The 23,345-nt window shown below is 40.3% G+C and overlaps 1 protein-coding gene and 1 long non-coding RNA gene across 2 annotated transcripts; both read right to left on the bottom strand.

Annotated features, from left to right (window-relative positions):
* Nucleotides 1–946: 946 nt before the first annotated feature.
* LOC146492551 (uncharacterized) lies at nt 947–22,723 on the bottom strand. The gene is made up of 9 exons (XM_085149369.1): nt 19,061–22,723; nt 13,170–13,280; nt 12,623–12,768; nt 12,322–12,433; nt 9,812–9,853; nt 9,607–9,648; nt 9,351–9,404; nt 7,446–7,588; nt 947–3,689 (listed from the first exon to the last, which is right to left on the bottom strand). The coding sequence occupies exons 1-9, from the start codon at nt 19,218–19,220 to the stop codon at nt 3,636–3,638; spliced, it is 864 nt and encodes a 287-aa protein (XP_085005495.1). The 5' UTR covers nt 19,221–22,723; the 3' UTR covers nt 947–3,635.
* LOC146492552 (uncharacterized) lies at nt 8,078–9,323 on the bottom strand. Its single transcript, XR_014872063.1, has 5 exons — nt 9,120–9,323; nt 8,820–8,870; nt 8,537–8,578; nt 8,332–8,373; nt 8,078–8,128 (listed from the first exon to the last, which is right to left on the bottom strand). It is a non-coding gene; the product is annotated as an uncharacterized LOC146492552 (long non-coding RNA).
* Nucleotides 22,724–23,345: the final 622 nt, after the last annotated feature.

Below are 23,345 nucleotides of genomic sequence, written 5' to 3'. Positions count from 1 at the left end.
CATAAAGCACGAGGTGAGAAGCCATCTGAAATGAAGGAATATGATCTTGAATAGATCCAGCTTCATGAAGCATTTTGTGACAGTTGTTTAGAGCAGGGCTCATTACCTTTGATGCTTTTAATACATGTAATCTTTGACACCCACTTTAACTGGCCACGTAAGTGTTTTCCAACACATCCACACAAACACAGAGACACACTAAAGTGTGACGTTATCATCTTTTTTAAAATGACTCTGCACAACAAACTGCTTCCAGTGTTTATAAAATATGTTTTCTAATATGGAAAAAGATGGAAGTCATACATGTGCATTATATGTTTTATGCAGTTCAAACAAGGAAAACACTAATTGGCACACCATTTTCATGATGTTATTTTATTAATGAAATAAAAAGCAGTTTTTCTGTGATCACATGCAGAGAAAGCCCTTCTTTGCTCAAAACAACAATACGTCTTCTAAACCTTTAAGTTCAGCTGGCATGTGTTTCCGAACACAGTGTTGCTTAGTCAACAATGTTTTCCCTGATATTTAATGAACGGTCATAATATTAATGGTGAGCTGTATTAATTGAAGGAGGCACCAGATTTGGTCCTGTAGACTTTTGACATTTGACACGGAGAAGCTGCATTCAGCTTTTATGCTCCTTATATCTGGAACAAACTCCCAGAAAGCCTCAGATCAGCTGAAACACTCAGTTTATCTAAATCCAGGTTGAAGACTCACTTATTCTCAGCTGCATTTGAATAAAGCACCAAATCTGCACTTAAACTTAAATTTCAAAACTTACATTTTAACTACTGATTTTATCTACTCTTCCTTTTTTTTCCATTTTAAATCATGCTTTTTTATTTGTTTTTGCTTCTTAATGTCTTAAAGCACTTTGAATCACCTTGCTGTTGTATTGTGCTATATAAATAAACTTGCCTTGCCTTGCCCCTAACCCAACAGTGAGATCTTAAGAGATCCAGCCTACGCCTCTTCAATGGGGTGTCACAGGGTCCCCAGGAAAAAACATTGTAAATGTAAAATAATAAAATAAATATTCTTCTGTAGCAATAACAAAGTATAACACAAATTATTCTGTAGCAGTTACACAAGAATATCCAGTAATGTCCCTGCCTACAATTAAACACATTCACTTACTGAAAATCATCTGCTGTGGCAAACGGCTGCAAGCCTTTGACCACAAACTGAGTCACTGCTCGGTGACATTCGTCTATCCTGCCTGAAAGGAGACGCTACCGGTAGACTGCAGCGAGAACTGCCAGCATCTGAGCCAGACTCTGTCTCATCATGGTCACCTAAATGCACAGTAATGGCAGGTTTTGTAATAAGGCAGATCGCGCTAACATAATATGCACTGTTAGTTGATTATTTACCTGCCGCATTAACGGGAGAGGACGTGCAAACGTTCCCGCTGCTGCTGGGTTGAGATTCACGAGTCCAGAGCAGAATTAAAAACACGACATTCATTTAAGGTCATCGCGTGTTTTGTGAGCAAATGCTTTTGCATATTCGTAGTGTTTCCTCCCTTAACCTCCTAAGACCCAAACTCTTCCACAGCAGCATTTTTAATTTCTCTTTCATATTTGGGCTGATTGGGACCTGATGAATGTAAAAACAAAGAATTACCAGAATTTTATTTTTACCTAATTTTTGTTTCTAAGAAAAATGAGAGCCACATATGAGAATATTTGTTTAAAATTTTGATAGAACAGTAGCAGTATAATGTCCTCATAAGTGGATATCAGGCCCTTATAGAGCAAAATTGAGTATTTTGGTCTAAATAACCCAAAATGTGATGTCCACATATGTGGACGCCAGGTCCTAGGAGGTTAAATGAAATATCTACTTTGCAAGTACTGCAAGTTGCCCTGTTGTCATCAGTTCTCGTAAAGTATAACCAAAGTTTTGAGCGTTTGTGCCGCATAGGCGCCATGTTTCCTGCCAGGTAAATGACGATCCGCAACGTGGTGACATCATTTGAGGTGACTGGAATCGATAAGGGAGTCGTTTGTAAAAATGGCAAATATGGCAAACAATTCCTATTAATTGAAACAGTGGGAACCGGTTCTCAATTTGATTCCCATCCCTACGTGTAAGTCATCATGTTTGTAAATCAGATATTGGCTCTGTAAATGTAACGTTCATATTGTCAAACATGCTGCAAATCACACTGTGGTAGACTGTGTTATTTAAAGTCTGCATGGAAATCCTCTTCAGGTTAGTGCAAGATAAACAGGTTAGTTTGATGCTTTGTGATTTAAAGTAAAGAACAGTGTGTGACTGGAACACAGTTGCTGTGGTTTCATGGTCAAGTTAAGTTACATCAAGTGTAGCAGAAGTTCATATGAATTTTAGCCGATGATGCTGAGATTCATGCATGTACCAGCCCACAACCCTGGCAACACACCAGCCAAAACACACGCCCCTTAGGCAAAGCCAGAACCAAAAAAGCCGGAGACAGAGTGCCCCATAAGGCCAAGTCCCCAACCCACCCCAGATCGAGCCAGGAGCAGTGTACCACGTCAGTAACCTATGTCTGGCAAGGACCCCCCTCAAAAACAATTCAATTCAGTTCAATTTGGTTTTATTCATAGAGAACCACATCACAACAACAGCTCAAGGCACTTTACATTTTAAGATAAAGACTCTACAATAATACAAAGAAAACACAGAAAACACCAACAATGAAATGACTGTAAGCAATTTGTTGAGAGTGGGAAGGAAAAAATCCCGTTTAACAGGAAGAAAACAGAACCAGGCTCAGGGAGGGGCGGAGCCATCTGCTGTGATTGGTTGGGGTGAGTGGAAGAAGACAGAATAAAGACATGCTGTGGAAGAGAGACAGAGATTAATAACCGGTACGATTCAATGCAGAGAGGTCTGTTAACACATAGTGAGTGAGAAAGGTGACTGAAGAAGAAACACCCAGTGCATCATGGGAATCCCTCAGCAGCCTACACCTATTGCAGCACAACTAAGGGGGGAGTCAGGGTCACCTGGTCCAGCCCTAACTATATGCTTTAGCAAAAGGAAAGTTTGAAGCCTAATCTTAAAAGTAGAGATGGTGTCTGTCTCTAATCTTTATGAGAGAGCTTTGCAGATTACATTAAGGTCAACATTAAAAAGAGATACTGGGCGGTAGCTGGTAGGAAACACATGGTATTTTCCTGGTTTTAGCCAGAGACTAATGTTGAAAGAATACATATTTGTTGGTAGTCTGCCATTTCCTTATTTTCCTGCAACATTCCGTATAATGTTGGTAACAGAATTACGCAGAAGTCTTTATAGAATTCTGCTTTAATCTAATTCTCTACTAGAAAATGTATGTGCCTACTAGATTATCTTTCTCATCGTAGCAGTTTTCATTTAAGTGCTTCTTAGTATATGAACACAAACAGAAACTTATTAAATCAGATTAAATGATTCTGCACACCACCAAGCACAAGCTGCTAAACACAGTACAGCACCTTTTTAACGAGATTCTGGTGAGCTGGAGCCACTCTGCGTGTCCTATTGTGATGGGCACCACTAGTATGCCTGTCAGTGGTTTTAATGTTTTGGCAGATTAGTGTGCAGTGTAAAATCCCATTCACATTTGAGATGGAAGGATAAGCCATACTTGCATTTTGTCATTTTGTCCCACACTGCTGAACTTCCTCAGTTGTTTCCCCATGAAGTATTCTCTACACAGAGACAAAAACATGGAAGAGTTGCCATACTTTTTAAAGGTATATTTTATGCAGTGAAAAAAATAGAAATTAGTTAAATAAGTTATTTCTTTAATAAAGTGAAGAGCAAGAATGCAAACAGTACACATGTTTAGAGTTTGACTTTGTTTCCTGGGAACTGGAGCTAGCAATTAAAGAAAGATCTTTCTTTATGCTATTTATAAAGCACTGTACATCCAACAATGTTGGCCAAAGTGCTACAAATATGAAACAAAGAGAAAACTGTTTAAATTACATATAGAATACCTTAAAATTTAAAAAAATATATATAATTAATAACGAACAGATTAAGAGACATCAAAAAATCCTGCTGTGCTGAAAGCCGGGGTAAATAAATATGTTTTAAGACATGATTTAAAAAGCGATAAGGAAGGTGCCCGTCTAACAAGTAAAGGCAACTCATTTCACAATTTTAGTGCTGACACCACAAACACACAATCCCCTCTGAGCTTACGATTACAGGCACGCTCAGGAGGAGCTGGTCTGCCGACCTGAGGGACCTGGAAGGTATGTATGGATGAAGAAGCTCAGAGAGGTACAGAGCGGCAGCATTGGACAAACATTTAAAAACAAATAAAAGCAGCTTAAAATGGATCCCAAAATGCACAGGCAGCCAATGAAGTGAATATAAAACTGGGATCATATACTCGCATCTACGAGTGGCAGTTAAAAGATGTGCAGCAGCATTCTGAACTAGCTGCAGAAAAGCAGAAGATCGACTCACCCCATAATAAAGAGAATTACAGTAATCCAGCCGAACAGTTACATGGATTACTGTTTCAAATTGCTGTGGCGCAAGAACGTGCTTAATTTTGGCCAGCTGCCTCAGATGAAAGAAACTAGACCTTACAGCCGACCTAATCTGGCCTTCAAGCTTAAGTTCAGGATCCATTTTAAAACCTAGATTTACAATCTCTGGTTTACAAAATGATTTCAGGGCTTGCAAATCAACACACAGAACACCAATGGAGGCAGGTCTAAACACCATTACTTCAGTTTTAGAATCATTAAAGCAAAGAAAGTTTAGCGCCAACCACGACTTGACGTCCTCCAGACATGTTTGCAAGCGATTTACAGACGACCCATCTTTCTTTTTAAGAGGAACATAAATCTGACAGTCATCTGCATAACAGTGAAAAGAGAGTCTGTGTCTCCTAAAAATTGAGCCCAAGGGAAGTAAACAAAGCGAAAACAGGATAGAACCCAGAATGAAACCCTGTGGTACTCCATGAGACAGCGGAGCACGGGAGGACTCAGTTTCCTAAGCGAACTGAAAAGGTTCGATCTGTTAAATAAGACCATTTCAGAGCCACACCTGTTATACGGGCACACACACAGATTAAAATTTCATCGTCTACAGTGTCAAATTCAGCAGTTAAATCGAGTAAAATAAGAATGACACTTTCACCAGAATCAAATTAAAATATATCATTACAAACTCTTAAAAATGACGATTCAGTGCTATGCATTGCTTTAAAACCAGATAAGAACATCTCCTGAATATTTCGTGCATTCAAGTATGGGATCAATTGGTTATATACTATTTTTTCCAAGAATTTAGATAAAAATGGCAGCTTAGATATTGGTCTGAAGTTTTCAGTGTTTGTATCTAGCCCAGGTTTCTTTAGAAGAGGTTGCACAATTGTATCTTTGAAATTCTTTGGAACCACACCTGAGGTAAGGCTGCTATTTAAAATGGTTAAAATAGTTGAACAAATGGTAGAAAGAACTTTTTTCAGAAAACGGGGAGGGATAGCATCGTGAGGTGAGCCTACAGGCTTTAGATGATCCACCACCTCCTGTAGCTGAGCAACAGTAACCGACTCAAACTGTTGAAAGACAAATTGGTCAGATGTGGGCAAAATAATCCGCACCCTAGCCAAAACTAACTTGTTCATAAAGAAGTGAAGGCTCAAAACTGAGAGAAGAAGGAGGGCATAAAATAGTCTCAATTGAGTTAAACATTGTATGTGGTTTCTGATTTACCAAATTTACCAAAATAATGTTAGCAAAGTCTTTCCACTTTGTTTCTTTTACTGTGTACTGATATAAGGCCCAGCGCTCCAATTTTATAAAGAGACCTTTAAGTTATCTTTTTTCCATCTCCGCTCAGCCCTACGACATTCACGCCTCGCAGCACGGGTTTCATCATTCAACCAGGGTCCAAACTTGGTCTTAGGATGCCTGAGTTTTAGAGGGGCAACAATATCCAAGGCAGTCTGACAAGTGGTATGAAACCAAGAACTGAGTTCCTCTACGTTTTGGAGTGTCTCAGGAACGGAGAATTGATTATAGAAGGTGGACAGAAATTTAACAAACGAGATGGCTGAGCAGGGACATGCACCCTGAATTCATTTATAGATAACGAGATGTCAAACAGAACCAGCATATGATCAGAGAAAACAGGTCAGAGACTTAAAACAGGCAGTGAGTGCGCTAAAGCCAGATCAAGAGTGTGGCCACACTGTTGTGTGGATGCAGACACACATCAAACTAAATTAAAGAATCAGTAAGATTCAAAAAGTCTTTAACCATTTTCTGGACAGCACACATGAATATTAAAATCCCCGACAATAAGAAAGGAGTCATATTTTATCGTGACTTCAGTTAGAAATGCAGCAAATTCCTTTATACAGCTGTTACTGTACTTACTTACTGTATTTTGGGGCCCTGTATATTATTGTGCACAGTACAGGGGGAGAATAGGCTATTTCCAATAGCAACAGTTAATAACTGGAAAAATAAAATTCCAATGAAACCTGTTTACACCTGTAGCGATTTCTGAAGATGGAAGCAACTCCTCCACCTCGACCAGATCTGTGTGGGACATTAAAATAGCAGCAGTCTGAAGGCTAAAGTTCTGCAAAGGCGCTGGAATCACCAGCAGTTGTCCACGTCTCAGTTAGGCAGAGAAAGTCCAAGTAGTGTGACAAAAGATATTCCTTAAGGATGAAAGTTTTACCAGGCCAAATTTGGCCGGAGTTGAACAGTCACCAGACTTATAAGCTCATTAAACATACGGCAGGTTTTGCAGATTCGCGCCGCACTGCCGTGGACAGGGATGATGGGAGGGGGTGTGGGAACATCTCAGAGCCAGCAAGTGGCACCAGATATGCATAGGATGGCTTATGAAGATGGCAGGGAAAAGGGGGGCGGTAGGCAACGCTAGGAGCACCGGAAGAAACAGCAGAACCAAACGCTCACCAGGCCTTCAGCTTCACCAATCTCCCACTCTGTTTGACGCGACGGTGACCTTGCTTCCGGGGAGATGGCACAGGTACATGGAGCAGGTGAGTAGGAACCAACGACAGGAGTGGAGGCGGTATTTTGTGTGCATTTTCCAGTCTACAGACCAGAGTATTGGGAGATAGCCGAAGTTTAAGTAAAACTTAGCGATCATAGACCAGCAGGGAGTCAACGTCACAGCAGAATAATACCATTAAAACAGAGATTTGGAGGAACAGATAGCAAGCCATACACATTGGCACCATTTTAACCCCCCCCAGACAAATATGCATAAATGATCATTTAAGCATATCTGAAAATCTGTTCTAAGTTTTGTTCCTTTGATTAACCAGTTGCTGCTTGTGCTAACCTGGTTCCTTAGTTCTGTATCTGGTTGAAAGCACAGATGCGGTAACACTCACCAAATAACGCATTTAAAGAGCAATATTTGGTCACATTTCAATTGAGAAGTGTAAACACACCCACCTGTTTTTCTCTACTATTTACGACAATTAGACTTCCTCCTCTTCTCTGGCAGTCTGATTCATTCTCCTGCGAACTTCTCCTCTCATTTAATTCATAGTAACATTTGGATCCTGCCCTCAGCCATCCTACAGGACAGCTATATCCTGAAAGGGTTGTATATCATTTAGTTTCACGATGAAAATAAATTTTACTGCAGTCTCGTGTAGCTTAGAAGGGTTCAATTAAAAATGTCTTCAGAGCCAAAGACACAAAAAAGACAGAATGAGAGAAAATCTTTCTCAGCTGTACTTTGTGTTGTCATCTTTCATCCTTCTTCATCAAAAAATTACAACTACAGTTAAAAATTGATTACTTTAACTGATTATTCAAATAAGACTTTCAATCAGTCTCTGATCCTCTTTTGTTTCACTTTGTTTTGTCATTTTCTTGAAATTTACACAAGAAATAGAAGCTGTGTTTTTGTTATCTGTTGGGGACTGAACATTTTCAATCAAGTAAATATACTTAAATTACATAAATCGATTGTCAAAACTGCACTAATCATACACTTTAAACTCTCTTTCAGTCAAATTATATTTTAAAATATCATTGTTAAAAGTGACTGTTTAAAAAAAAAGACATTTCTAAACCTATCTGAGTTGCACTTCGTGTCGTCATCATCTTCTTAGTCGATTTAACATAAACTGAAATGTATTGAAAACCAAAGATAGCACATAAACAAATCAAGTAAATATTGCTGATTTACATAAATTGATGGTCAAAATCTTGTGTAAAGCAGAAACTGTAAAACCTCTTTCAGTCTTCATCAAAGAAATTAAACATCCATTTTAAACAGTTGTTTGTTAAGTGATTTTTTTAAAACAAATAAATACATGAGTTTCCAAACCTTTCTTTGTTGTACTTTGTGTTGTCATCTTTTTTAGAGTTGCTGAAAAAAGAATAGAAACTCTAAATGGGTTATTGGTTATTTGACATATATTAAAAATCATTTAATCATCATTTAATTTAAATCATTTAATATCAAATAAAACACAGGTAAACATCAAATAAATATTCTTAAATTGTGTAAAAATTGTGTAGAGCTTCCTAACCTTTCACTGTTGTACTTGGTATTGTCATCTTATTTGCATTTTCTGAAAAAAAGCATTGAAATTGTACTCTGCAGAGTGACTTAACATTATTCATTCATTATGAAAGTGCATTGAAAAGCCAGGGAAACACAGGTCAATATAAAATAAATAATCTTACATTACATATACTGATCATCAAAATAGCATGCAAAGCTTAAACTGTAAAACCTATTTCAGTCCTCATCAAAAAAATAATTAGTTAAACATTTAAATGTTAAAACTGATTATAACAAAAAATAATTACCTTTTAATACTTTCTTTGTTGTACTTTGTGCTGTCATCTTGTTTACAGTTGCTGAAAAAAATAATGAAAATTGTACTTTGGTTGTCTGCTGGTGACTTAAAATTTACTAAAATGCACTAAACCAAAGAAAATGTTGATCAGTACCAAATTAATATCCTTGCATTGCATATAATGATTATCAAAATAGCTTGCAAAACATAAACACCTCTTTCATTTTTCATTATAAAATTACAAGTACAGCTAAACATTTGATTCTTAAAAGTGACTGCTTAAAAAATATAAATGAATGAGCTTCTAAACCTTTTTCAGTTGTACTTTGTGTTGTCATCTTGTTTACACTCTCTGGAAAAGAAGTGGAAAATGCATTGGATACCAAAGAAACTACAGGTTAGCATCAAGTAAATATACGTAAATTACATAAATCGATTGTCAAAACTGCACTAATCATACACTCAAACTCTCTTTCATTCAAATTATATTTTAAAATATCATTGTTAAAAGTGACTGTTTAAAAAAAAGACATTTCTAAACCTTTCTGAGTTGCACTTCGTGTCGTCATCATCTTCTTAGTCGATTTAACATAAACTGAAATGTATTGAAAACCAAAGATAACACATATACAAATCAAGTAAATATTGCTGATTTACATAAATTGATGGTCAAAATCTTGTGTAAAGCAGAAACTGTAAAACCTCTTTCAGTCTTCATCAAAGAAATTAAACATCCATTTTAAACAGTTGATTGTGAAGTGATTTTTGTAAACAAATAAATACATGAGTTTCCAAACCTTTCTTTGTTGTACTTTGTGTTGTCATCTTTTTTAGAGTTGCTGAAAAAAGAATAGAAACTCTAAATGGGTTATTGGTTATTTGACATATATTAAAAATCATTTAATTATCATTTAATTTAAATCATTTAATATAACATAAAACACAGGTAAACATCAAATAAATATTCTTAAATAATGTAAAAATTGTGTAGAGCTTCCTAACCTTTCACTGTTGTACTTGGTATTGTCATCTTATTTGCATTTTCTGAAAAAGAGCATTGAAATTGTACTCTGCGGAGTGACTTAACATTATTCATTCATTATGAAAGTGCATTGAAAAGCCAGGAAAACACAGGTCAATATAAAATAAATAATCTTACATTACATATACTGATCATCAAAATAGCATGCAAAGCATAAACTGTAAAACCTATTTCAGTCCTCATCAAAAAAATAATTAGTTAAACATTTAAATGTTAAAACTGATTATAACAAAAAATAATTACCTTTTAAAACTTTCATTGTTGTACTTTGTGCTGTCATCTTGTTTACAGTTGCTGAAAAAAGAATTGAAATTGTACTTTGGTTGTCTGCAGGTGATTATTATTTATATATTATTATAAATTATATTATAATATATAATTATTATAAATATTATTTATAATATATTTAATATATATATTATGTATAATATAATATAAAATATACATTATATATATGTTATTCATTTATTATGAAAGTGCATTGAAAAGCCAGGAAAACATATGTCCTTACATTATGTTATGTTTTCTGATCATACTGATCATCAAAATGGCACGCAAAGCATAAACTGTAAAATCTCTTTCAGTCTTCATAGAAAAAAGTGCTTACAGCCAATGTTCCCTCAAACTTTTTTATGTAACTGAGCAAACACACAAACTCCCTGAGCGGTCCCTTGGACCACGGGCGATCGTGGCTCAAGAGTTGGGAGTTCGCCTTGTAATCGGAAAGTTGCCGGTTCGAGCCCCGGCTTGGACAGTCTGGGTCGTTGTGTCCTTGGGCAAGACACTTCACCCGTTGCTTACTGGTGGTGGTCAGAGGGCCCGGTGGCACCAGTGTCCGGCAGCCTCGGTCAGTGCGCCCCAGGGTGGCTGTGGCTACAATGTAGCTGCCATCACCAGTGTGTGGATGGGTGGATGACTGGATGTGTAAAGTGCTTTGGGGTCCTTAGGGACTAGTAAAGTGCTATACAAATACAGGCCATTTACCATTTACCACCGTGAGCAACAGCAGACGTGTGGACTGTGGTCACGGCAGCATCGAATCCATCCAAGTTACATGGTTTATTAAAATAATCAAATTACAGCATTTACATTTATGTTAGACTACTTTTAATTAACTGCTTTAGCCCTCTTACAATGAAAATTAAAAAAATCTTGTTCATGACCTGTGTAGTATATTAACACTACTGGAAGTAAAAATAGGTTTAACTCCAATTTTGAAAACACAACTTCTTTTTTTTTTTTTTTTTTTTTAATAAAGCTCTGACTTGTATTATGAGTCTGTGGTCTGGGAGAGAGTCTGTAACTCTGTCTGCAAAATACAGTATATAATGACCAATGTTGGGCAGTTAATTATATAGTTACTTCTTCATAAAAGTAACTGAGTTATGCAAACAACAAAGTTTTTTGTAGTTGTTTACCTAAAAATGCAGCCAAGGCGTTTTTAAACAAACATTTCAAACTATTTACAGAACAATCAGCTGTTCTGCATCAAATCTTATGCCACACAAATTATTTGTGCCACTCCAAAAAATAATTTCTTTCCACTATGAGATGAAGGAGAACAACAGCCTGATACCTGCAGGCCTGACAGCAGCAGATGTATCACTGCTGTAACACCTGTAACATTCAGCAGTCGCCTCATTGTTCTGACACAACAAAACTATTGACTACACTACACACTAACTACACAAGATTTGTGCTAAACGTCGCAAATCTCTCAGATCTCAAAACACGCCGTCACTCTTAAAACTTCCCCCTTCCTAAACAACTAAATGCCATGTTGCCATATCATTTTTTTGATTGGTTGACATGCTACTTTTTTCCACCAATAGGAAAGGCTGTGGTTTTTTGGTTTTGTTTTTGCTCACAGGCTTTCAAGCCTTTTTTCTTATAAAACGCCGTTTTTACCGTTTCTTCCTGCAGTAAATATAAACAACGACAGTATTCAGGAAGAAAACCATCATCATAACTCTGGTTTCACGTGGCCGATCAACACGATTTAAAAACTGGTATAAAGTCCACAGTTTTTCCATCAGTTGTTCCGTCTGTCCTGCTCACATCTCCAATGGTTGTACACGTTGTCATTAACGTGGCTTCACTCCACATCAGCCGCTTTGCTAGCTAAACACCGGTGTCGGCACATAAGGACGCTGTCATAGCTTGTCAATGACGTTGATTAGCTGCGTATATACGAATGTGAATCGCATCATTGGGTGGATTATGGGATAAGGTGGCATCGTTCTAATCCCATACGGGAGCAGCCAGTCACCGACTAACACTGCAAAACAGAATTGTTAAAGTTTTAATTTTAATTACAATTCAGGTTAGATTTTTTTGTGCCCAACACAGATTTTCAGTGTGCAGAGACCGTGTCAGCAGAGCACAAATGCGCACGCGCGCAGTTTAGAGGGAACATTGATTACAGCTATAGTTAAATATTTGTTAAAACTCTATATATGAGCTTCTTAACCTTTCTCATTTGTACTTTGAGTTGTTCTGTTGTTTACATCCTGTGAAAATAGAATGGACGTTGTACTTGGGTTGTCTGTTGGTGACTGCACATTATTCGCTAAAATGCATAGAGATTAAAAGAAAACACAGGTCAGCATCAAAAACAGCATCCTGAATCTTGCATTCTAAATTATTTTTAAAATGGGATGCACAGACTAACTTGTAGAATCTTCCACACAATCAGGAGGTTTTCATTCATCAAACAAGTGATACTGTTTAAATCTACAGTTGTGCATCTGACTGTTACAATTAAAAGTTTAAAAAAGCCTCAACAACTGCTTATAGGTATACTTCAACATCTGATTGTTAAAAATGAAGGTAAACAAGCCTTTCTCGGTTGTAGTTTCCGTTGTAAGATGGCTATGTAAAGTACTGGTCTGCTCTGACTGCAAGGTTGCTGCGATACCTGAGGAAAACAGTAAATAACAGGCAGATCAACATCAACCTTAAAATTACAGTTCTTAAAGTTTAAAAAGTTGATTTTGTGTTTGTCCGTTCACACAAATGTAAGTTTTGAATATTAATATATTAATAATATTTTTTCCTGTCCCTGTTATTGTCTATACTGGCAAATGGTAATCATCAGGTTGTTTGAATATTTTGAAGAAAATAGTGTTACAGCTCAAATGTTTCATTTTGTCATTTAAATTTCAGCACTGTACCTCTAGCAGAACATTTTGAGAAGTAATAAGCGCTAAATGTTAAAAAACGTTTAGCGCCTTATATATTCTTCCAAATATATAAGGTGAACAACACAAAAACACAAGTGTTGGACTTCGGTCTTTATAGAAAACAGTTAAGCCTCACCGCGACTGACAATTACAGTCAACATCAAGACAAAACAAGCTCCCAGAGCGGCTGCAATGACTCTGAAATGGCTCCTTTTGGCAGATGAATGGTTCATTCGATTGTGTTGACCTGTAGAGACAAAATGCATTATCTGTTACCAAGTGAGATAATAGATAATTGTATCTATTATATCTAGTGTTTAGTTTTATGGCACATCGTATAGGGCTTAGAATGGGGGTCACGTCTATAAAACTGTGTGCAACAGCAAAGGAGTTGAGATCTGCTGATGAATTCCAGGGTCCTGTACATCTCCCTTCTAGAAGCTGTATCAATGAGTGTGGATAAATAAAAGTGTGAATTGACTACTGAGTCCTGGTGTTGTCTCTGGAGGCCTGAGGAATCCAAGAACTGGGGTGAAACTGTTTAGAGGTAACAGTTTTGATGCCGAAACCTGGGACATTTTTGCTCTGAGATCGCGCGAACGAAGCGAACAGAGAGCCGGCTCACTCATCTGAAAAGGTAAGCACCACCTGTTAATTCGAAGTGTGCCTATTGGATGAATGCTAAATTATCTGTTTGCTAAGTTGAGCGTATCCCAGTGTAAATTCACTCAGTAGAATAAATAGGTGGTGAAAGGTTTGTCTTAGTCCGTTACAGCAGGAGACATTTGTCAAGAATTTCAGGTTGATGTTTAGCCTACTGTAAGAAAATTGGGGTTAGAGGCCTTGTCACCGGCTAAAGGCCGCGTGTGTCTTCTGGGCTTGGCTGCCCCACAGGCTCCTGGATGCGAGGGCGAGACCCGTGGGACGGGAGGACTAGGTTGGTAACCTCCATACTGGAACCCTTAAAATAACTAAGTCGGGGTTAGAGTCCCTGTTACGGACTCAAGTCTGCATAAACGCAGGACTGGTTGCTTGGGCCAGTTAAATTCTGTGCTGGGTTGAACCGGAGTGTCTGCTGCAAATAGAGGGCCGTGAAGAGTGTGTGTAATTGCCGTTAAAGTCAGCACCCCGACAGAGGTTCGGGAGTAAATTGAAGTAATAAAGGAATTGGAGTCTAAAGTGTGTTTGTGGTGTTGGAAAATCCCCGTTAGAGTCGGCGTCTCGATAGAAGTTTGGGAGTAAGTGCAGAAACTAAGAGATTTGAGTTTAAGATTGTGTTTTTGTGGTGTATGTGGAAATTGCGACGGGAGGCCAACTAATTGTTGTAAATTGTGAGTTTATTGGGGGGTATAATTTGATTGTGTTTTGGGAAAAAGAGAAACCGCGGTTAGACGCCGTGTTGCAGTTTAAGTAATTTGTGCCGCGATCTGAAGATTGTGGGCCCATTGTTCTGGTATGGTTGAGGTCTAAAAGAGCAGACCGCACCCACTCTGTGTGCTGATTAGGGCATTGTCCTGAATCGGCAGAGGAGGAAGTGCCTCAAAGCGAGCTGTGAAGGAGACTGCGAGGAGGAGGAAGTGTGTGAGAGCCAGCCTAATCATAGGCGGGATGAAGGAGGAGCAACAAGGAGGAGCTAGGAGGGTACAGAGGAGAGCAACAGTGACATCTGGTGGTAATTAGAGGGAATTCCAGGTCAGTTAAAAAATAATTGCTGAACGAGGGGAGATTATTAGAGAAGGAGTGAGAAGTTCAACAGAGGAAGAAATGCAATGGAAGACAACTGAGAAGCAAAAAGAGAAACTAGGTGATGCATTGAGGACAACCAGATGGTAAAATATGGGAAATGTGGAAGTAAATAATCGGTCTGTGTGACCAAGTTGCAGTGAAGAGTGACACGCGATGCTCCCTGCATCTGCATTAGAAATGCCCCTAGTGGTTGCAGCAGGGGGTGAAAGAAGATATAAACCATATGGGGTAGGGGATGTCACATCCCTGGTGGAGATGCTGCCACCCATCATTGATGCAGGGGCAGGCTGGCTGAGACAACTTGACAAAGTGACATCAGGCACACAGTTCGCCTTGGGGGATTTCCGAGCCATAGCTGGCCGGTGCATTACAGTTACTGCACTGGAAGAAATCCAAATACTGGCAGCTTTCACTACCAGACCAGACTCCACACCCTTTTTTTCGAGTGCAGGAGCAGATTGGGAATTCCGTGCGTCAAAAATATCCGACCCCAGGTATGGTTTAGAAAGACTATGCTAGAGGGGGTACCAGAAAAGGCAAGAGAAAAAATCTTGGATGACCCTGACTTAGAAGGGGCAGATGCAAATCGCTGGGAGAGACACCTGGTTCATTATTTGGGGAAGCATTAATAAGAGAAAGATAAGAAGAAAGTGGACCTAAAGGAGCTTCAAGAACAATTTCTTAAGCTCAACTGGGGAGAAGCGAGACAGAAGGTAAGTGAGAGAAAGAAAGAGAACACATCAACTGGCTCACCAAAGGTTATGGTAGTTCAAGGCTGCCCACCGGTGCCCCGGGCTATGGAAGGGGTGCGCCTGGAGCGGGTCATGGGCCTAGAGGTGTCTATTTGATGTGTTATCAGCCTGAGCACTGGTCGAGAGACTGTCCACAGCAGCCACAAATACAGCAGCATATGGGCCCGCCTCAAGGAGGAAGGGGTGGTCCATTCCACCAGGCTCCAAACCCACACGTGATCCCTGGACCAAGACCCCAAATGCTGATCTGGGAGGTCGACTGGTACAGCTCAGACTGGCAGCAGTGACACACTCCACAGGGAGGCCGGGGAGAAGGGGGAAAGGCAGGTAATTCCTTTAAAGACTGAAAATGGAAAGCAAGCAGTGGCTCATCCATATGTCATTTCAGCGCAAGTGCCTGTGAACCTGATTGGGCGAGACCTGCTCATCAAACTGGGAGCTGTGATCATGTGTGGGCCTCTGTGACGCTCTTTTATGACCGCGAAATTACTGAGTGGTATGAAGACCTGTTCCATGAATTCCTGGAGGGGAAGGTATGGAACAGGTCTCTACCAGGGATATTTATGTTGGACCGCAGGGGGTAGCAGCCCTGGTCCACTTGGCGGAAGAACGAGAAAGCTGGTTCCGAATGGGTGATGAGTCTGTGCCTCATGTGTCTCTAGTGGTTCATTCTGGACACCAAGCAAAGGACTTGGGTCCCATGATACGCGTAGCATCACGAGCAACTGATTGGCAACCTACACAGATTCCTGAGCTCTCCTTCTACTAAAACCTATAGAATTTCAACATCTCACACAGATGATACTATATTGGAACATCATCACATTTGCAGGACACATGGCAGGGAACTGACAGATCATCCAGAGGTCGTTAAAGGCCTCTCACAGTTGCCTGACACATTGTGGTCATAGGGGCCTACTGATGTTGGCTTAACCACCTGCTCCCCTGTGACCTTTGAACTCAAATCTGACATTCCAATATGGCGTCCGCAGTACAGACATTCACCACAGGTGGAGGAAGGCATTGCAGAGACTATTGAAGGGCTTGCTAAGCAGTCGGGTCCAACATCTTTAATGGCAGTACAAAATAGGATGGCTTTGGACATGTTGCTAGGAGAAAAAGGGAGTGCTGTACTTTTATTCCTAATAACACAGCACCCGATGGCTCTGTGACCAGAGTTCTGGAAGGCCTGAAGACGCTGTCCACCACAATGCATGACCATTCAGGAGTTGACAACCCACTGGAAGCATGGATGACCTCTGTCTTTGGGCAATGGAAAGGTTTTATTATGTCAATTATGATTTCTTTGTCTGTTTTCCCTGCTATATTAGCAACGTATGGGTGCTGTTGTGTGCCTTGTATCAGAGCTTTGCTCTTAAGACTCATCGACCGTGCTGATGAGTCTTACTCAGACACGGAGACCAGCCCCTAACACAAGGATTCCATATAGTGGAGTGGATGAAGTCGTAAAATTAGAGAGGAATGGCGTAAGAAGAGATCAAAGGAAATTTCGGACAATATAAGACCTTAATGAGGGGAACCCTTGATCAGATAGCGACGTGGCTTGACTCTTAACTGAAGCTCTGACATTGAAGAATGCCAGGATTTTAAGACTTGAAGTAATGGCTTGATGGCTTGTAAAAGCTTATGTGAGCTTGTCTTTGACTAGAAATTGAGAGGGGGTGCCTAGCTGGTTGATTTACTTTGGGTAAGGTAGTGATAACTAATGTGCCGATCTCTGAAATGAACAGAGGGTGAGGAGTTTCAGAAGGGTTGGTTGAACTGAAAGACTGATTAGAGGAGAACTGCACTTTGCGGAAGGAGGGATGGAAAACATTAAAACTGGCATCCCATGACTAGCAGAGATAAACAGCAATGGAGGACGAGCAGAGCATGAAACTAGCAAATGATTTCCAGCTATGCATTAAATGGTGTTAGGAGGCAGTTGCACAGAACTGAGCTTGCTAGTTGGTGCTGATGGGTGGGTGGAGCTACAAGGTATGCAGTAGCTTTTGCTGTTGGAGCTGCAATTTTTGCTTTTGCAAGTAAGAAGACTTTGGATTGACATTTAGATTTTTGTGGTTAAGAACCCTTGAAAGTTAGAATGCTGGTGAATGGAAGCAGTTGTAGCTGGTCCAGTCTGAATCCTTAATGGAAGGATATTCATTGAGACTTTACAGAAGCATGGGTACGTTGTGGCTTCTGGGTCCGGCGCCGTTGGCTTTTCCGCTAACTCTCTTGGTCTGTGGCCTTGTTTCAAAGCAGCTGCTATGAGCTTTGCTGGTGGGTGATCTTGCTTAATTGCATGGATGTGGCGACCGGCCAAAGTTACTTCATAACTGGATTTAGCAGAGAGACGACTGGTTGGATAAACATAGCAGATCAGATTGTCGGCCGGTGAGAAAACTGCTAGTAAGTTCCTATGGTATTCGGTTTCTTGGATTTCCTGGAGTGAAACTGATGAAGCAGAGCTGTGTAGCTCTTTGTCTGATGTGCTGACAGATAAGAGGTGGTGGTGTGCGATACTGCATATTTTGGTGTCAAACCGATACCGATACTTTTAAATAAAAAAGGTTGACACTCATTGAATTGCTAATATTTAATTTTATTCTTAAATAGTGTTATTAAAGACTTAAAACCCAGGACATAATTAGGACAAAGTTGTTGTTGGTGGTGATGTGTACAGCTGGCAGCGGGAGGGCTGCAGCCGTTGAATGTAATGTTACAGCAACATTGTGATATTTGTAAGAATAAATGATGCTGCGAAGCATGAAAATGCCATTGGGTCTGCCGTGATGGTTTAGTTTAGTATTTTTTTCTAAAAATAAAAGTGCACCAAAACCAGTAAAAAAAATTAAAATGAGTACTGTTGAGAAACTATAATACAAAAATTACAATTAAAATTCTCAACAACAAAAACAACAGGTGAAAATATAATTATCATGTAAACAACTGAACAACCCCCATCTCTGCGCTGCCTCAGGAGCGGCAAGTCCGGCGACTTGGCTGTTTCGTCTTTGCCGAAAGCACAGCATTGGAAACAAGAGCAGAACTTAAAGTAAAGAATCGATCTCACTAGGCCAGTATCAATCCGATACCAATACTGACTTAGTATCGATACAATCGATATTTGGATTGATTGTCCCACCACTAATGAGAAGGTGATTGCAAGCAAATGGAAGGATGGGTAAAATTATGTTACTCTTGTAAAATAAGCTGTGTTAAAGACCTTCTCCAAAGGTGTTCACACGAGAACGGACGAGAGCGAACTGTGTTCGCACGAAAATGAGAGTGAACAACTCTAGAATTGGGGGATCATATATAGATAAGAACCAGAAGGAGCGTGTTTGGAGGTGTGGTCCCACTCCTGAAATTCAGATACTTTATCTATAAATAAAGTTTCAAAGGAGACTTCATAATCATATTAACATAAAAAATTTCAAAAGCATCTTAAGCTAATTAAGCTATTTTAGGTGTTGAATGTGAAAGTTTGCATTCATTGCTGCACCACAAAATTTTCAATGCTTACCAGTTTCTTGTAACCCATGACTGATGGAGTAGTCTTCATGATCTTGAATCTCCACTTGGCTTTTCTCTTCACCATCCACTCGGATTCCTTTGCTATATCTCACATGTGCTGCACCTTGAGTACCTGTGGACATTTTGGGAGAACTAAAAGCCTCAACCATCTGCTTCCGCCTGTGTCACGCAGCTGTTTCAAGAGATGAGCATGAAGGAAGTAGCAGCTAACCACAAACACAACCACACACACAAACATATGCACTACTATTATGTATTTATAGACACTCACTTACTCTCTGTCAGTTAAATATTGTAAGGATTATAGAATGTAATAAATTATTTATTTCTTATTTGGAAAGGCCTTGCCATTTTTGTTGACTTTGAGGCTTTGTGTACCACAGTCTCACAGATGTGATGATATGGTCTGTGATGTGCTGCAGCATGAGCATGTTTGCAGACTTCAGACTGGTCATTGAAGATGTCAGACTTGCTGTTGTTTTATAGATAAAAAGAACATAGAATTGTGGCATGGCTGCTGTTTATATATTTGAGTCAAATGATGATTAGTGATGAGTGGCTTGGACAGTCTCGGTCGTTGTGTCCTTGGGCAAGACACTTCATCCGTTGCCTACTGGTGGTGGTCAGAGGGCCCGGTGGCGCCAGTGTCCGGCAGCCTCGCCTCTGTCAGTGCGCCCCAGGGTGGCTGTGGCTACAATGTAGCTGCCATCACCAGTGTGTGAATGTGTGTGTGAATGGGTGGATGACTGGATATGTAAAGCGCTTTGGGGTCCTTAGGGACAAATACAAGCCATTTACCATTTAGTGTCATGAATATCAATAATAAATAAAGCAAAATTGCTAAATGGTGTTTAAAAATGCTGTAGTTTATTCTCTTTCCCTGTTATCTGATCTGAAACTTGCAGATACGTGACACAACAGACTTTTTGTACTAAAATGTGCCAAACACCATCACTTCCTTTATGAAATGTTACAATGCAAATAAAATGGAGACAAAGAAGATTTGTAGACCAATAAAAAATGTTTGATGGTCACTTTTGGTCATAGTTCTATCTTTTCCCTGATATTCTGGTGTTCACTTACACATATCTGCGACTTTAAGGTGGAGCAAAGGATATGTATATCACATGTTCCAAACTATTTTCAGCCTGTCTTGTTTTTTGGCCTCTACTGTGGCCTTATGAGCTACAAATAAACTTAATAAAGTTTAATGCTTTTAATGTTGCTCTCTCACATCTGATCAGAGACTTTGTGGCTTGAATGCGTCAAAGAGCTGATCACAGAAACCACTTCCTTCTTCATGAGGTACACAGCAACTAATTTCCTACTCAGCATTTGAAACCGAGTCATCACAGACAGCAGCAATTGTGCAGTCAGCGGGTGTAGTTAGAAGTCTTTTGTTAAGTTCTATTAAAGAAAAACACTTATTCACATTACTGCTTCCACTTTTGGTGGTAACCTAGTGTGAGCTAACTCCCCAGAGAGATGTCATTAACGTTAAGAAGATTGATTCCTGTTGGCAGAGTCTAATTCAGATTTTTGGTGTGCTGTGAATCAGATGACACAGGCTATTATGACATCAATAATGCACATCAGGTTGACTGCAATTCTTTGTATGGGAACGGCATACCACGCCCCCGCCACACACTGGTGTACACTGGTAGTGTCAGACTCCACAACCACCACTAGAGGGTGCCCTGGAGGAGTTAAGTTGGTAGGGTGAGCCACTTGGTTGCACTGCATACCTTAATGCTGGAGCTGGCTCATGCTGAAGTTGGGATCTGGAGCCGATCATTGACATGAAGTAATGAAGGGCCTTCTGGGGAGTGCATCTGGATTTTGGTGGCTTTTCCAGGTAGGTATATTACTTTGAAATCACAGTTCTATAGTGTGAGATTATTATATTATCTTATGCCACGTTATATACCTAATTAAAAATTGTGAAATTATTATGTAGTTTTAGTTTGCATTATTCTCCTGACTTAAAGGAAGATAACGACTACATTTATTAAACTGATTTGCATTACATTAGACTGCTGATTTATGGTGAATGAATGATATTGTTTTATGATGCATGATACTGCTGAATATAAGAAATACTGTTTTCAGAGAATCATGGCCTTATTTGTCTGATTAGAAGAGAACAGAGCATACCATAGAAGTTTTCTGCCCCATCTCATCAGGAGGAGATAAAACAGGAAGCCAAGGCCGTCACTTAGGCGCTGTAAGAGAGAAAGAATGTGAATGCTTAGTTTGGGGGGGGTTGAAGCTATAAGAATGTGAGAAACGCTCAGGCACTTTGAGATCTGGTGGACACCGTCCTGTCCACATCTCCCCTCCGGATGGTTAATGCTCAAAAGTGTTGCATGGAATAATGAGAATTCTATGGAATAAAGAGATTGTTGATTGAGCATTTATACACCGAGTGTTGTTCTTCCTTCAGCCCAAAGACCAAAGAACTGAGATTTAACAACAGTCCAAAAAAAATCACATCCCACTCAAAAAGTCCCTTCTGGATACAAAATACAGCTCCTTTGTGGGTTCTGGTGGTCTATCTGCAAAATATCAATGTTAAGTATATTATACTTAACATGTGGTCTACTTGCTTGGCAGTAGATAACATGTGCAGTAGACAACATCCCTTACCAAGCATCCATTTCTTGTAAGCATGGTGGGGTAAGCCTCTTTAATGGTTTGCCTATAATCCACGCACAATTTAGGACTCTCTTCTTTTTTCATCATCACAATTGCCTGCATGGCTTGGTACAGACGCAGGGGGAAGGAATATTAAGCTCAGGAGCTACGGGAATGCTGGTGGATGAGGCTTTATTCCTGTCAAGACTTTGGCTGGGGCACTATCTGAAGTGCCCCAGCCAAAACACCTCACTTTTTTTTTCTTTTTTTTTGTGTGTGTGTCCCGTTTGGATCTTTAGCCATTAGAATTGTTGTCTTAAGGCCAAGAAAGATGCCAAGCGGATTTATTTTACCAAGTGGATCATCATGGCCTTGCCATATTGGTCCATTTGATTGACCTTTATTATAATTATGAATTTATTTTATTTCCGGTTGCTACAAATGGGACAGATATGACTGGGGGATAGGACAGGGAGAAAGAATGAAAGAAAGAGAGGGAGAGAAAGAAAACCAGAGGGGAAAAGAAACGGTGAGAAAGGGGGGAAGAAAGAAAGAAAAACAAACAAAACACCTGGATCACCTGTATGGAGAAAAAAAAACAGAAGAGAAAGCAAACAAAAAAAGAGCAACATAATAAAAACAGCACCATCACAATAAACTAGCTAGTAGTAGATAACAGTAGATACTAAATATTAAATATTATATTGTGCAGCACGCAAGATAGACAGCGCACAATGTGCTTTGAGGCAGCAGCCAAGAAAGGTGTAGTCGGCGTCTGTGAACACCCGTGTGCACACCCGTGTGTACACCTGTGTGCATCAGCATGCTTGTATTCCAAAGGCTTCTCCATGTAACGATCTGCTAGGGAGTGTGGGGAGCCATAGCCCCGTCCCCCAGGGTATGAAGCAGGTATGGAGGAGATCCAGGCCCCAGATATCCAGAGGCCCCAGAGTACAAGGACCCGAGGAGGACCACCAAAAGGGGGGGAACTGTGCCACCCTCCTGGGAAGAGCTGAGTAGAGCCACCCAGCAGCTGCGGAGCAGAGGCCAGAGGGGGTTGCAGTGGCGTGCCCGCGGGATCTGCCGGCAGCCAGCTGTACCAGAGAGGACGGAGCTTCAGGCCCAGAGGCCAGAGGCCTGAGGGCATCTCATCCCCCCAGAAGGGGCCCAGCCAGGCCACAGGCGCCAGGCCCCGCCAATCGGCCACCAGGAGTGAGCCGGTACATACATGAGCGCCCAGCTCCAGTCGACAAGGACTACCAACACACCAACGTCTGAGGGCATCAGCCACCGGCAGGGAGTGTGGTGAGGGGAGAGGCCTGAGATGTACCCAGAGAGGTTGACTCTAAGACACAGACGAACAGGCGCACGCAGACACAAACGTGCATTCCCACCCCATATACACAACCAAATACTCGGCACTCACCCAACGTGTAGACAGACACAAAAAGACACTGCACAGACAGTCGCACTCCCCAAACATACTCTATATCCCAGGTCCAGGTACCCCCGCCCCCAGAGGGACAAGCCGCACCTAAACCCAGGAGATGTAACCCTTCTCTCTGGGGTGAAGGCAAGCGGACCACCTCCTTATCTGCAGTAGCAGGGAGGCCCCACATCCCAGACCCCAATCTGACGCC

The sequence above is a fragment of the Neolamprologus multifasciatus genome, chromosome 22, assembly GCF_963576455.1.
Source record: "Neolamprologus multifasciatus chromosome 22, fNeoMul1.2, whole genome shotgun sequence".
Taxonomy (NCBI): domain Eukaryota; kingdom Metazoa; phylum Chordata; class Actinopteri; order Cichliformes; family Cichlidae; genus Neolamprologus; species Neolamprologus multifasciatus.
Note: the sequence above shows the minus strand (reverse complement) of the source record. Positions and strands in the feature narration are given on the sequence as shown.